This window comes from Schistocerca americana, chromosome 8 (assembly GCF_021461395.2).
Source record: "Schistocerca americana isolate TAMUIC-IGC-003095 chromosome 8, iqSchAmer2.1, whole genome shotgun sequence".
Taxonomy (NCBI): Eukaryota; Metazoa; Arthropoda; class Insecta; order Orthoptera; family Acrididae; genus Schistocerca; species Schistocerca americana.
The window spans coordinates 164347477-164363521 of record NC_060126.1 but is presented as its reverse complement, the minus strand read 5'-3'; the positions used below and the strand labels follow the sequence as shown (position 1 = coordinate 164363521).

Genomic DNA, 16045 nt, shown 5'->3' with positions numbered 1-16045 from the left:
TATTCTGAACAGATAATATTGTGAATCATGTACCGTCAAGAGCGACGTTCATCATTAATGGACTAAAGTTAGGTATCAAACTAATTACGTCCGCTTTCTGAATTCTCATTCCTTGTCGTGTTCCAGACCTCACGTCAGTATAGTTATCCCCCCCTCACGCCAGCCTGCGTGAGCTAAAACGCGTGCGTTTCGGCCTCAACTCGTAACACGGTGTTAGCTCTTCTGCCAACACATTTCCTCCCTCCCGTCTGTGTATTTCAGTTTAGATTATATATAAAGTGTGTGGAATTACTGCAGCTTCACTTATATATAAGTGAAGCTGCAGTAATTCCACATTTCACCAAAATACGTAAGAGACCATGTGGGGAAGTGAAGAAAGGTACCGTAACACTGTTGATAAATACATTTGCTTGACGAAAATGAGAAAATATGTATTAGTGTACTAAACACACCGCTAAATAGAGGCTGCGTGATAAAAATATTCAACGAAATACATTCATCGCTACTGAAGAATGAATAGTAAGGAAGGTTAATTTTCTCAAAAAACAGTTTATTTTATAACTATAAGCATAATTTGTGGTATGCACGTTGATCAACATTAATTTGCATTGTGATATTACTGAGTTCACACATGGCTACGACGGATTCAAAGAAATAGAATGCTCACATGAATTATAGGTAGTACTGTATTCAGTACAGGACGATAGATTTTCATTACCAAGGCGCTGTTTCAGTATGGAGTTATAGAGTATGAAATTTTAATGGTGTTAAGTCTGTAGGAATAAAGTCTGAAGTAAATTTTTACAAACGATTTTAAAAATAGGGAACATAGTATCTGAAAGTGAAAGAAACTCTTTTAATAGTCAAAGTATTGATTATACATACAATTTTTCTACATTGTAGGATTTGTGCAAAGTACAATACACAAGCAGCAAGGTAGGTATGTATGATCGTGCATCTACATAGCAAGACTAATATAGTCGTTTTTTTCGAGCAGAACGTATAGATCGTCGCATCTTCACGAAGGTGGGAACACTGAGTTGTACGGGACCTTGCCAAACACTCTCCTGGCCATCTCCTTGAAAGAAGCGCCCAATGCTTCCCCTATGGCGGGTTCCAGCTCCTTCGCGATCTCCCCAGAATTCTCGTTGAGGAACTTGAGTGTGTTGTCAGCTGAAACATTCACACACATTTCTGAATTAGTTTTATTTCCCAGATGCATTCTTTAATCGTAACCAATATAATTTGTGAATTTTCAGCTCTGAAGCACAGATAAACAAGCTGATAGTTTCTGAGATGTACATCATGAAACAGAAATTTCGTAGCACCAATTTTCTAACCCCGCCCACCAAGTCAATGGGACCAGCATACATCACCAACTCTTGTCTCAGAAGGCGGCACAGTCAGTGACACACAGGGCCTCGCTGGGGTTGGCACGACACAGCTTTTATCAGTGTGGAGCTTATTCAGGCGCGTCATCTGGAAAAGAAGCCAGCGCCATAGTTGGGGGGGGGGGGGGGCAGGGTCTGGGCGAAGTATGGTGGGCTGTCCACACTTGTTTTGCAACAGCGTAGCTGGCCTAAGGAGCCGACAGGGAATGAAGCCGGAAATACGGGACTGAATCGGACACATCTTCTGGAAGCCAGCTCCGGGCTGCTGTGAGTACGTGGATGATAATGTTGTGGTTTGCAGCTGGGTCAGTGCATTGATGCCGTGTTTACGATTGATGGAAGCGTTGGAAAGACCCAAGACTGGCTGGACCAAAGCAGTAGGGAGTGCGACCAGTGACATCGTCTTGAGCTGGTGCTGTAGATCACTGTGGGTAGCCGTGGGCAAATTATGCAGTGCAGTAAAGTCAAGCTGGGGCATCAGTTGCCTTTTTCTTTGCATCATCGTCAATGATCAATATGTTGTGTGCAGCATTCGTCGGAGATACAGCAGTGGTTGGGGTTCGTTGATGGCTGCCCAGGAAAACCGTCTCTGGGGAACCAGAGTGCCGTTGAGCCGAGAGTAGTGTGGAAACAGCGGCAGTGCGCTGCAGTGGTTAGTGTTGGAGATGGCCGCTTGTAGTGCGGACATCGTCAAGCTTTGGTACCAGACGGTTTCTTCCTTCGAGAGCCCAGAGGAAGACGGGGCCTCATAGACACGGAAAAAGACTGAATGTCCCTCATGGATTAGTTGTTGAAGTGACATCTGACGACCAGTTCACATTCGTCTTCAGGCCACAAGCAGCCCATCGGGACCATCCGACTGCAGTGTCATCCTCAGCTGAGGATGCGGATAGGAGGGGAGTGTGCTCAGCACACCCCTCTTCCGGTCGTCATGATGGTTTTCTGTGACCGGAGCCGCTACTATTCGGTCGAGTAGCTCCTTAATTCGAATCACGAGGCTGAGTGCACCCTGAAAAATGGCCACAGCTCACTGCGGCCTAGATGGTCACCCATTCAAGTGCCAGCCACATCCGACAGCTCTTAACTTCGGTGATCTGACGGGAATCGGTGTATCCACTGCAGCAAAGCCGTTGTCAGCTGCTACCTTGCATCCTTCGCAATTTAAAATGAAGAGTTCCTGTGATAGGAACACACTGTAGAGCACAGACCGACAAATCTTTTTTACGTGTTATTTATGCAGTTGACAGGCACTAGCGTTTGTCAGAGTTTTGACCAATAAAAATACATTGTGGGAGCATGCATGAAGGCCCGCGTAGTGAGCCTGGTATTGGTTGTGGTATGAAGAAGGACGGCGATGCAGTGAGAAATCTGATTGTGAGATAACTGCATAATTTCATTACAAATCTGTTCACCTGTTTTCAAATGTTTATTATCTTCATCTTACAGATCTCCCGTTCCCTACTTCTGTATATCATGCCAGCCAGAAATTTGCAAGCGTAGGCCTGTAAACCCGACAGTTTACACACAGAAACACACACACACACACACACACACACACACACACACACACACACACACACAATTTCCTTATAAGTCGGAAGAACGATGGCAATATTTAATATTGGTATATTCTGTTCCTTCTAGGTAAATAAGAGGATGTTGCTTTTGTGCTGTTTCTGTAGTTTACAATCGGCGCTACCTCTCTCATTCGTATTTATTTATTCTTTAGTTCTATGTCATACGTATCATTAATTTCCTATAAAGATTTGCTATTGGACAATATCTCAGAATGACTGGAAACAACAGGGTACTAACGTAAATAAGGTTTACAATATACTGTTTTCAACAATGTGACTGAAATATGTATTAGGGCACCGATACACGTCGTTAACTTGGTTAGGAGTACAGGATTTTCCAGATGTTGCTTTCAAAAGAGCCAACATTCCTTGGCGTGTACAGGAATCTAACCAATATGACATAAATTCCATTGGTTACGTAATTTACCTAGGTGATATAACTCATCAAAAATAAATTAACCAAATATATTTCCCACCTTAGATAAATCATTTGGTATAAGGAATAGCACCCTTCGAAGGACCCTTGGGCTGTAGAAAGTTGCCTTTTTGTAACGGGTCTCATACTCTTCACAAAATGAAATAATTAAGAACTCATTCAGTCCACATGGCATTAATGTTACTTCTACTGACCAAAATGTAATAAACTCTGTGGATCGCTTCGTAAATTATTACCTTCAAGCTTAATTTCTCCTACGACTCTCCCCTTCAACGTACCTGACCTTTACAGTATAATTTTCTAGAACAGGTACATAAATTATTTGCTCAGTAACGCAGGATCTACTCCACTGCTTACCTAGTGCCTTGTCGTTGTTGTATAATCCCGTTAAGTCAACCACCAACTTTTCCAAATGGGGATTGACTTTGAAGTCCGTCACATCCCAGTACACCTCCCCATCGCGTTCAACCGGCTGTCCAGTCATCTCCAGGTCGGCCTCCAGTCTAGCTGTAAGCAAGAGGAACATGGGAAAGAATATTAGAGTAAATTTCAGGTCACTCAAGAAGAAGCACAGGACGAGGAGTCTCGCATACATTAAGCTAGATTTAGCAGCTTTCAGTAGATAACAGATTAATAAGTTTATTTAAAGACGAATTATTTCCGTTTATGTCGCATTTCTTGAAATCTCCATTATTCATAGTGGTGTCCTAAGTCGAATCAAATTATTACGAATGACACATGGTAGAAATAAAAAATCTTGTTGTTATCAAGTCTTATAAATGGTTACAGACATTCCTTCCAAGTCAATATTTTTAAAAATTGCTAATATGGTTAAATATTATTTACTGTACAGGCAACATTATTCTGTGTTATGAGAGGTGTACAGTCTTCAATAAGCTATTATGAATGATTATATACCTATAACAGTTAATAGGTGTGTTTATTGTAAGTGGCAAAGTTTAGGATCTCCAGGATCTCTGTTAAATCTAATTAGACATCTGTACTAAGTAAACATTACAATGAGTAGTACATAATAATAATAGTAATAATAAAAAATAATAATATCCATTTTTAATCATCAGCTTTGAAATCCTTATGCACGACCTGATCTACAACATTCACAGTTTCCACAATTAACAGTAAATATAAAGCTGGCTTCAAAACCTACTACAGATTTTGTACTATTTTGTGACCCAATTTAATATGAAAGGAAAAGGCCAATAACGTTTATCTTGCTCCACTGCACAAACAGCTGTTTAAAAGTGGGAATCAATTTGTGGTATGCTGTCTTCTCAAATACTCCACTATTTACTTAACTGGTCCTTATCATCACATTTGTCTCATGCAACAGTGGAATGTGGCGGTGGGAGACGGGGGGGAGGGATGTGGTCCCAACATACCTTAAATACCTGTGTTCATACATAGAGTGTATCATTATTAACAGCGTAAACGCACTGACAGTACACGATACCAGAAGCAAAAAAAGTCTCGATACAAATAGCTCTGCAAACGAAACATTTCCAAGGTAATTGCAACTTTGTGATTATCAGTCACTACCCATGTGATTCTGTGTAAATACCATATTACGGTCGCAGGTTCGAAACCTGCCTCGCGTATCGATGTGTGTGAAGTCTTTAGGTTAGTTAGGATTAATTAGTTCTAGGTTCTAGGGGACTCATGACCTCAGATGTTAAGTCCCATAGTGCTCAGAGCCATGTGAGCCACATGCCGGTAGGGGGTGTGAGCTGTGTTAACGTTTTGTAAAACTGGAGTAGTAAACAGAATTGGTACTACAGTAGAGTACACAGTCAGAGTGTCACTCGCATCAAGTGTTTCCAGAGCACGAGTTGTTTTGTACGGTTGTTGGCAGTAGCTTGGAAAACTACAGTATGAGGAGTATGGGGACATGCATTTCATTTATGGTAAGGATAACGGCAATGCATGGGAGACTGCACGCTTGTTCCAAGGAATACTACTTTGACTGAAGGGACCTAGACAGTCGAACGTTTACAATGGTACATCAGCGCCTCCGAGAAACTGGGAGCTTTGCAGATGCTGCGGGATTGGGTAGGCGTGCACGAATTCCACCAGAGTTTGATGATATGGAGCTGGAAACAGCCGAACATTGTCCATGGATCACGACAAGTAGATTTGCCACAGAAATTCCGGGATGTGCCACATGGAGAATTGTGCTGCATCACCTTGCCATGTACACACACCACCTCCAACGAGTTCAGTGTCTTAGTAAGGCGGACCTCGGCCCTAGAATAACGTTCTGTCAGTGAATGCAACAACAAGCTGTAGCAACCTTGCATTTGACAATAACGCTTTATTCACAGACGAAGCAGGGTTCACTTGTTGTGATTAATTATTACACGTTTGGAGTCATCTAGGCTCCAACGCACATGTGCACGTGTCTACATCCCCGCGTCGTTTCTTATTGAATGTATGATTAGAGGTGTTAAGTGATCGTCTTATTGGGCTGCACATTTTACCAAACCAGCTAAGTGGATGGTATGACCTTTGGTTTCTGCAACATCATCTAACAAGGATTGCTTGAGGATGTTCCCTGTTCGCAACGTCAGAGGACGTGATACACGCATGATTGGGCACAGGCGCATTTTGCTGTTATGGTGAGACGGCATCTAAATTGGCGATATGGCCGAAGATGAACTGGGGGAGGAGGACTCCAAGATCACTCGAGCTGAGCGACAACGGATTTCTACGCTGGGGGTCACCATACGTGTAGCGTACGTCACTGCGGTTAGCACTGTTAAAGAACTCAAACAGAGCTTGTCAGTGCTTGCAAGAATTTCGAAATAATTCAGTATGAAAGCGTTCGGAACTCTTTGCGGCGACGGGTACAAGCCTGCATCTGAGTATTAGGACGACAGTTTGAACATCTCCCTCTTGTTCGAGGATAATTCAATAACTGTTGCCGTTTTTATTCATAGCGGCTGCACTTCTACCAAAATACCTCCGATAACTTTTCTTAACGTTGTATAGTATTGCTAATTTTTCTTAATTGGGATGACATTTACGCAGAATAAAGTCAGGTGTGGCTGGTAGCCTCAAAGTTGCTATTATCTTGCCGACGATTATATGTGTACAGAAACTTTAAGCTTATACCATCGTGTACGTTCAACTGTATGCTTTTACACCATTAATTGCGATACATCATGTATAATGAGTAATAAACTGTTAGTGTTGAGAGTAATTTGCGTCTTCGCTAAGGCTTTTAACTGTCAGAACTTCACATGAAGAGGGAAAAATACCATGAAATGTCCAAACAGCAAGTTCAAGGTTTTCATCTCATTTAAATAATAAAAGACAATGAACATCTTGTTGATCCCCGTTCAGGAGTCTGACACCGGCTGTACAATATTGATGTCATTTGTTGTTAATAATATGACAGCTTATCCCCAAGAATTAGCATCTTTAACTCAGTTAATAGTAGCAAGAAATCCAATGTGACTTTGGATCACATCTCATTGACTCTTGTGCAGAAAGGCATACATCCATTTTCATCAAGCTACCATAAGAATTAAAACATCTTAGAGTCTAATCTAGCGAATTTGCTCTTGGAGCACTCCATTTATCCTGTAAGGGAGTTCCTGGGGAAAAAAAATAATTTAGTTCCTCTGTCATATTTTTGGTTATGGTAATATACACAGAGGTGACACATACTGAGTTACATTCTGTACCTGAAAGACTCAATAATGATATACCACAAGCTTCTGCCTTGAATCTTTCGCTGTTTAAAATGTACATTACGGATCTTTCGCTGTTACGAGGTGCTAGTTTTTAAGTTTTCTTGGATCACAGAAGTATAGAAATAACATTATTTTACTAATACTAGTTACCTTACTGCAGGTTCAGTTAAGGGATATTTCTAAATATTGTGAAGCGTCAGGGGGCAGGTGTATTGACATTAAATTTTGATTAGAATATGCATAAGCAGTGTAATACCTCACGTAGACTATTACAGCCTATAACCGTAATTTATCCCAACAATAAAATACATAAAGTTGATAGAGCTCAGTAGTTCGTGTAACGTAAATACACAATACGAACATGTGTACTTATGTATAAGATTGTTCAATTTTGGACAACCTGCAGTTTCGTTGGTGTAAGGTCTCGGTTTGGTGAAGAGTAATTTGTAGATTAAGATTATATGTCGGTTTATAATTAAGGCTTAGTGCAAGATTTATTAGTATGTCAATTTACCCCTGTTTCGTTTAGAGCGACATATGAATAAGTTATTTTAAATTAAATAGAGTATTATGAATAATGACAAATATATTAAACACCAAGAATACCACAGTAGTGAAAGATAAAATGGACAGTTGTCCTCCCAGATAATAGAAAAAGCTACCTGAGTGAATGGTTTCCCAGAGTATACTATACATAAGAAGCTCTAGAGACTCTAGCCAGGTGGCAGTGTTTAAATACCGATCTAGACAGTACGTCTAGAGCGATAGTCATCATCTCCTAGCAGAGTGTCGCCAAGTCCCTATATTTACTCATTATGGTGGCCATCGCCTCCACCAATGAATTCGTGGATACTTAAACAACACCTATCACAACATAACATTCATAATGGAGCTAGACGGGAAATTGATGTCTCGTTTTCTACTATTTCTTAATAAATAAGAACACTAATGGTAGTCTAGGTCGTGCAGTTTGTAGGAAGCATGCAACTAAATGCCACCATCGAATGGTGCAACATACAGTGCTTGCCGTACTGGTCCATAGCGCACAAGTCATCGTGCATCGTGATAAGCAACGTCTTCCAGCGGAGCTACAATCACAGGGAGGAAGTGTTCCATCAAAGTGGTTACAGTAAACCCCATTAAAAAGGGCATTCATTGAAAGAAAAGACACCACGTCAGCCATCTTATGTGGGGCCACTCTTAATAAAGTGGATAGGCCGCCTGGATAAAGCGACATCAAAATTATCTTGCAGCCACCAATAAAAACGAATGATGCTCTAGGATCTACCGATCACCCAATGAAACTTTAAGTTCCGGGGATACGTATTATTTGATGTGAATAAAGTGTCCAGTAAATCAGAAAAACGCATAATGGGATCTCGACACGGAGATAGGGACTAGTTAGATTTCGCGCGGTACACTCACAGAAATCAGCAGCGGAAGAGTATAGCCTGAACGAAGAATATGCGCCGTACAAGTATCTGGACAACTGTTCGTGGACATTAATATGGAATGTGTCTGCGCTTCACAGGTATGGCCTCTTCACCTCTGCTGGATATACTTCCAAGGAGGTATCCAAATGTCTATGGAGGAATGGCAGGTCCTTATTCCTGAAGAGTCAAAAGTAGAGAAGGTCTGGGATCTTGAGCGAAGTCGACGTTCTCATAGCAGAGGAGTCCCAGTCGGTTCATGTCGTGATTCTGGGCACGCTTGTCCATTACAGGAATCTTATTGCTCACAGATCATTGCGTCAAAGATGCTGTTATATGACAGAATGAATTGTCATGCCGAAAAAAACAATGTAAAATGTATTCATATGTTTCCTTGTTTCGGGTTTTCTTAAGCGCAGTAAGAGACCACATTAACACGAGAAACACCCCTATATCCTAACACCATCTCCTCTGTACTTCACAGTTAGCGCAACACGTGACAGCCGTTAACGTTCACCAGACATCAGTTGAACACAAACCCGTCCATCGGATTGCCCCAGGGTAGAGAGTGATTCATCACTCGAAATCACTCGTTTCCAGTCACCCAGTGACCACTGGCGTCGTTCTTTCCACCGTCACAACTGTCGCTTAGGATTGACTACGGAGATATATGGCTCATAATAAATATGGTCACGAAGTCAATGAAATTAAGGAATTCTGCTACCTAGGCAGTAAAATAACCAATGACGGAGGGAGCAAGGAGGACATCAAAAGCAGACTCGCTATGGCAAAAAAGGCATTTCTGGCCAAGAGAAGTCTACTAATATCAAATACCGGCCTTAATTTGAGGAAGAAATTTCTGAGGATGTACGTCTGGAGTACAGCATTGTATGGTAGTGAAACATGGACTGTGGCAAAACCGGAACAGAAGAGAATCGAAGCATTTGAGATGTGGTGCTATAGACGAATGTTGAAAATTAGGTGGACTGATAAGGTAAGGAATGAGGAGGTTCTACGCAGAGTCGGAGAGGAAAGGAATATGTGGAAAACACTGATAAGGAGAAGGCACAGGATGATAGGACATCTGCTAAGACATGATGGAATGATTTCCATTGTACTAGAGGGAGCTGTAGAGGGCAAAAACTGTAGAGGAAGACAGAGACTGGAATACGTCAAGCAAATAATTGAGGACGTAGGTTGCAAGTGCTACTCTGAGATGAAGAGGTTAGCACAGGAAAAGAATTCGTGGCGGGCCGCAGCATCAAACCAGTCAGTAGACTGATGACAAAAAAAAAAAAACCGGCCGGTGTGGCCGTGCGGTTAAAGGCACTTCAGTCTGGAACCGCGTGACCGCTACGGTCGCAGGTTCGAATCCTGCTTCGGGCATGGATGTGTGTGATGTCCTTAGGTTAGTTAGGTTTAAGTAGTTCTAAGTTCCAGGGGACTGATGACCACAGAAGTTAAGTCCCATAGTGCTCAGAGCCAACCAAAAAAAAAAAAAAAATAAATAAATAGATATCTGAACCCTTGCACCGCTTTCTTTGTAATTCCCTGCGCATAGTCACTGTGGTGGCTGGATTGATGGCAGCACTTTGCAACTCACTAATGATGTCTTCCACTGAATTAGTGCGATTTATTACAACTTTCCCCCAAACCTCGACGGTCCCTGTGGGCCAGTACGAAGAGGTCTGGTTGGTCCGTGATGGATTACTTGGTGAGGTGACATCTGATGACTAGTCCACACATTTAGTAGCTGTGCTTTCCTCACCGATGAATTCTACTGTTACTGATTCTCTGCTGATAACAAAATACCCTCCGCTACCTTCTACAGTGAGGAGTCCGCCTCTCGTCCCACAGGGTAGTTAATTCCACATTACATTGTGCTGTCCAAACACTTCCTATAGGACAGCGTACATTCGATATTGAAAACATCAAGTTGCCGTGCCGAGCTGGGCTAATAGGAATGCGTAATCCACAGAAATGATGTTCGACTCGTGTCTGTGAATAGGAAGGTAGATTATCAGCCAAATTCGGCGTGAAATTCCACGCTATGTATGGCCAGCACGCGGTACGGACGAACAACGCCCACTCAAAGATTGGAACACAGGTTGGCCCCCTTTCCCTCATATCACAACGCTACGTCCCTTCCATTCCTCCCCACCTGCCGGTTCGAGAGCCTGGTAGCGAGGGCGGCCGAGGGGACGTCCGAAAAATTCAGCATTTCGCCAAAAAACGATGTGCAGTGGCCGCCGATGAGTACGCTATTGGTTTGTTCACATATTTTTTTTTATTCAGATTAATTGAGATAGCATCAGGTGTATAAGTGTTATGATTATGAACAAATTTATATCCCTGCAGCCACTGCCATTAATAATTACTTTCTTTCTTTCTTTCTTTGTCTGAGCCTCGTCCCGTGGGTACGCAGGGTCAGCCATGGTTAATCTGATGTGGCATGTTAAGTATAAGGGGCGGCCAGATGCCCTTCCTGACGCCACCCCGTACCCCCCAGGAAGGAATTAGTGTACCCCAGCTGTCTGTGTCTAATGTAAGCCATGGAATAGTGCGAAGGTGTTGCAAATGTCTGCGAGTCGTGTAACTGAGGCGGAACGTGGGGAACAGCCCGGTATTCCTCTAGGGGGATGTGGAAAACCGCCTAAAAACCACATCCAGGCTGGCCAGCACACCAGCCCTTCGTCGTTAATACGCCGGGTGGATTCGATCCGGGGTCGGCGCGCCTACCTGAGTCCAGGAAGCAACGCGTTAGTGCTCTCGGCTACCCTGACGGGTCTCTACCAGTGATAATTACGTCAGACATATTATTTTTATGTATAGTGAGTGAATCAGAATGTCTGAGGAGCGTACTACAATCTAATTGGATTCATGTCGACTGCCAAGGGAACAGAGATAAGCGACTGCCACAGTGTGCTGCCAAGATTGGCATTGACGTAAACCTGCAGTTGAATAGTAAGGCTTAGATGTGCACGCCACGCAATGTGCACGTTGTTTATCCAATCCGTATGTATTTGACCCATAAGGCAATGGAGTCGTATCAGTTTGCGCGTGCACAAAAGCTGGTTAATGGCATGCACAACGCAAGACATGCTCGCGACCGAAATGCCAAGTTTTACAGAGTCTAGAGGAGGAGCACTGTAGCATACCACGCTATGTTTCAGGTTCTGCGTCTATTCGTTTAACAGCATTCGATGAAAAATAATCAATTAATCCGCATGGCGTGAAAAGCGGATCCTCGTTGATAACCAGTAACACTTTCACGAAAAGTGTTTATGAGAGAGCGTAAGGTGCGAGAATCTAGATACTCACGTGCTGTTATGTTGCTTATTCCCTCTCCTTTGACAGGGAGTACCAACACCTTGCCGTCGGCCTTGTAAGGCCCGACCAGCCGGAATGGTACGCCAGAGTGTATGTGTGCCTTCATGTTGTAGCTACCAGGCTTCATCCTGCAAACAGTTGCACAGACCAGTTTTGAGGTTAATCTACATTCAACAAATAATCACTTCTATAACTGTGTGGAAATAACATACAATTTACATAACAAAAGGAAATGCCGTAAAGATTTAAAATAGAATTTAAATAATGTAGCTATTCATTACAAGATGGATAGGAATGCATTTCTTCTCATTTCTCTATATAGTCATCAATGTTATCTAAGCACCTCTGCATATAAGTCAACAGCCAGGGCCCCCGACTGGTCTGTGAAGTTTTTCAACACCCCACTATACTACTTAAAAAATTAACACGGTTGCAAGAAAGGCTATGAAACTGGATAATGACCCCATCGTAGCTAAAAACATTTTCGTGATAGATTTTTTATTTTGCTGCTGGATACAGATTATTTGGTGTGGTCAGTAGAAGTGGGAAACCTATATATATTTTCGTGATAGATTTTTTATTTTGCTGCTGGATACAGATTATTTGGTGTGGTCATTATCCAGTTTCATAGCCTTTCTTGCAACCGTGTTAATTACGAAGATAGTGCGTCTATTTTAAGTAGTACCTTGTATATTTTATTCTTTACTCCACTTCCTCTCCTCAAGAACCGTTCAAAAACGTATCAGTATCCCATTCATGTTATTAACAACATAAAATGAAATTAATCTGGCTCTCCTGTACTAACAACTACCCTCTGTAAGCTAAGTCGTCCGCTTGTTGAAGTTAAAAGTAAACAAATGGAAGTGCTTGGAAAATGCACATCTGTAATTCAGTCGACCGTTTTAAGTTGAAACTTTGCGTCAGTACAATGTACACGACAGAAGAGAAGGTGGAAATGCTACTCATCTGTGGACACTGTAAGTTAGGAGAACGGTAACTGCAATAATGTTTCCTTTTTAACAGAATGGGTAGGTGCAATACGGTATTGTAATACTACCCAACAAATTATTAGTGCTCTTTGCCTCCCGTTGCGGTAATAGGAAAAGCGTGATGATGTTATAGTGAACAGGTACAGTGGTGACTAAGGAAAATACATCGCACTGTAACTGCTTCCAAGACAGTTTTGCATCCACTATCAAGTGGTTCAGCGTGTCCCCGTGAAATACTAGAATATAAAGTGACTACAGGCCGAACGAAGTGCTCTCACTCTCAGGTGCAATAATATTGCTGTCGAATAATACCACTAAACGATTTGTTGAATACAGTATTGGTAGGGCTTGCTTAAAAACTGCATCGTCATCCGTTTTTTTTTTTTTTATTGTGATTGTAGGCAGGCGCAAGTTACTTACGAAGACGGAACTCTACAGACAGCTATAGTTTGACAAGAATCTACCTTCGTATCGGATGCTTTCTATTCTTGTTCTAACGCTTCAGGAAATAGGAAGTTTAAGCCCACTTACATTCTTCCGCTGTAGTGCACTGTTCTCACACAAACATTCAACTGATGACGTTTTACAGAACGGACGGATTGTCAAAATCAGCAACTAGACCAGTTACTTTACCCCGAATATGTGCCCTATGTACTAGTACAGAGAGTCAAAGTCAGTTTCGTGTTATGATTTTAGTAACGTCATTTCTACACACTGTAATATTTTTGGACAGGTCTTGTTGAGAGAAGTGGATTACTGAATAGAAAATAGAGGGTTCTATTTAAAAAAATTCGTTCTGCTACTCATATGTTCGTTGTGAACAGAGTTACAATAAAGCCTATGATACTGCCCTGATACCTAAACACCATTTGTTTCATACATTTTGTACAATGCTTCTACACAAAAAGCTATTTTGGATGATCAAGATAAATGGAACACACCATGTACAAGAAAGATTAATGAGATCCCCTACATACAAAACTTAAACATCTCTACTACACACTCTCATTCACACACAGAAACAATCGTAGTTATGTATAGAGTACAGTAAATAAGAGTATGACTGTCCTAGAGAAAAGTTAGTTCACATTCCCCAGTACCTTTTGAGGTTTTCAAGAAGTATTCCTTGGTCATAAGGCAAAGGACTTAATTTATAATCCCTTTCAATTTATTCCCATATGAGAATCCATCTGCTGCACTACAAACTTGCTGGTATTAACCTGGAAGGAAGCGCAACTCTAGGATGGATCTCAATCAATCCCTCCACTCCCTACTCCTTATAGAAGAGAATGAAAAGACAAATAACAGAAATACGACGAAGTACTTCAGTGGCAAATTATTTCGTTATGAAGTACGCTGTCAAAGTTGAAATATCTCAACAAAAAGTACATTTTCTTTTGTGGCAGTGTCCAGAAGATATAAGTAAATCCAAGGATGGCATTTTGAAGTAATTAACTTGTGCCAATTTCCCTCATCAGTTTAGAATTTAGCAGTTTTTGGCTTTTGAAAGTAACTGAAAGATAATAATGGCCAATGTTTTCTTCTCGGGTTGCATGGGTAAAGGAGAAGCAGAGACCCTAAATGATGTTGCGCCACAGAATAATACTACTGGCCCATATTAAAAATTGCCCTGCAATGCCAGAGGCAGAGCAGAATGAATGAATGACCAAGTGGAATGCCAGCGAGAGAGAAATAATGATAGAGCAGCAGTAAATACAGAGACTGTTTCAACACCCTGGACAGGCTGAACACTCTTTCAAGCAATGTAGAAAAATGACGTCGTGGTAACACAGGAATAACGTAAAAATGCTGACTGTGCAGTGTCGCAAGAATGCTCAGGTCAAACGCAAGAGTAACTGTTCAGTTATTGATATAGCAGAAAAGAGTGTGCAGGCTAAGTAGTGACTTCCTGAGGTGACCAAGAATGGTGACAAGCACAGAAAAGCAGGGCACATTCAATGATCTCACAGAATGATAATGAGTCTGGTGTAGCCAGACAAGTACATATACACAGACTTCCATAGCTTTGTTCTCACTTGTAGCTCAGCAGTTGCTTAGTGTAGCAGCTACCCAATACCGTGGCTCCATTCTGGGTCTAGTGATATGGCTACAATGTAAGATGCCATTGGTTACTAGATCTGATGGACTCTGCTACTGAGATCTGCTGCTGCCTCATCCACGCCTTGACTGATGGCAACAACAAAAAATGGCTCTGAGCACTATGGGACAACTGCTGAGGTCATTAGTCCCCTAGAACGTAGAACTAGTTAAACCTAACTAACCTAAGGACATCACAAACATCCATGCCCGAGGCAGGATTCGAAACTGCGACCGTAGCGGTCTTGCGGTTCCAGACTGCAGCGCCTTTAACCGCACGGCCACTTCGGCCGGCCTGATGGCAACACTTTGACACGTCTCAATACCAGGTCTATGAAGGCGTCACTGATGATCCTTTGCGAGCTGATCAACCACCATCTTTCTGGGAGAGCACAGTAACAGCGGCCCCCCGACTTGCAGCTGTATGCAGTCTCCAGTGTTGCAGGCCAGTCTGTCGCAGAGAGCCCATGACATAACTTTCCATGACTGCAACCACTTATTGCAGAGCTATTCACTGCCTTTTTGGGCTTCAGTCTATGTCATCAACGAGAGCACCGTAGTAGTGTGCTAGCTGTGCTCGTTCTGGCAACACAGACTATGGCATCCGTGCTGGGGCTAACTGGCTATGACGTCGGGATGTGCTAAGTGTGTGCCTTTCTCGCCACAGTAGTCAAGAATGCGAGATGAGCCGCAGTCAGCGCATATCAGCGTGGCCAGCGTCCTTCTTCCAGTTGCACTGACAGTAGCTGTGATGGAGGACGTCTGTGTATCTATGATCAGTGACTGTGCATTCTGATAACAATGCCACATTATTACAGTCAGACGTTCGACAGATCCTCATGCCCACATTTGTCACAGTGCTATTCTGACGACTGTAGAGGTCACTGCCTTGGACTTCTATAACAACACCATAATGTGGAAAATATGGTGAAACGTTTTAATATTAATCGCAATGTTAAGGATATAGTTTGTTATGAGAGGGAAACACTGGAGGGTTCTGAAAGTACCTCGCACCCAAAATTGCAACAATAAGAACCTTTTGCAACCTGTGCTGTTTGTGACGCAGGTTGGTGTCCTTAATG

The 16045-nt window shown here is 42.3% G+C and overlaps 1 protein-coding gene across 1 annotated transcript in view; it reads right to left on the bottom strand.

Moving 5' to 3' along the window:
- Positions 1 to 836: 836 nt before the first annotated feature.
- The window catches only part of LOC124544912 (protein takeout-like), a 35241-nt gene continuing 20032 nt past the window's right edge, over positions 837 to 16045 (bottom strand). Inside the window, exons 4-6 of the mRNA XM_047123651.1 lie at positions 11869 to 12005; positions 3762 to 3911; positions 837 to 1173 (exon numbers count right to left, since the gene is read on the bottom strand). Of these exons, the coding sequence (XP_046979607.1) occupies positions 1019 to 1173; positions 3762 to 3911; positions 11869 to 12005 (442 nt within the window). The 3' untranslated portion in view covers positions 837 to 1018. The remainder of the gene's footprint in view (positions 1174 to 3761; positions 3912 to 11868; positions 12006 to 16045) is intronic.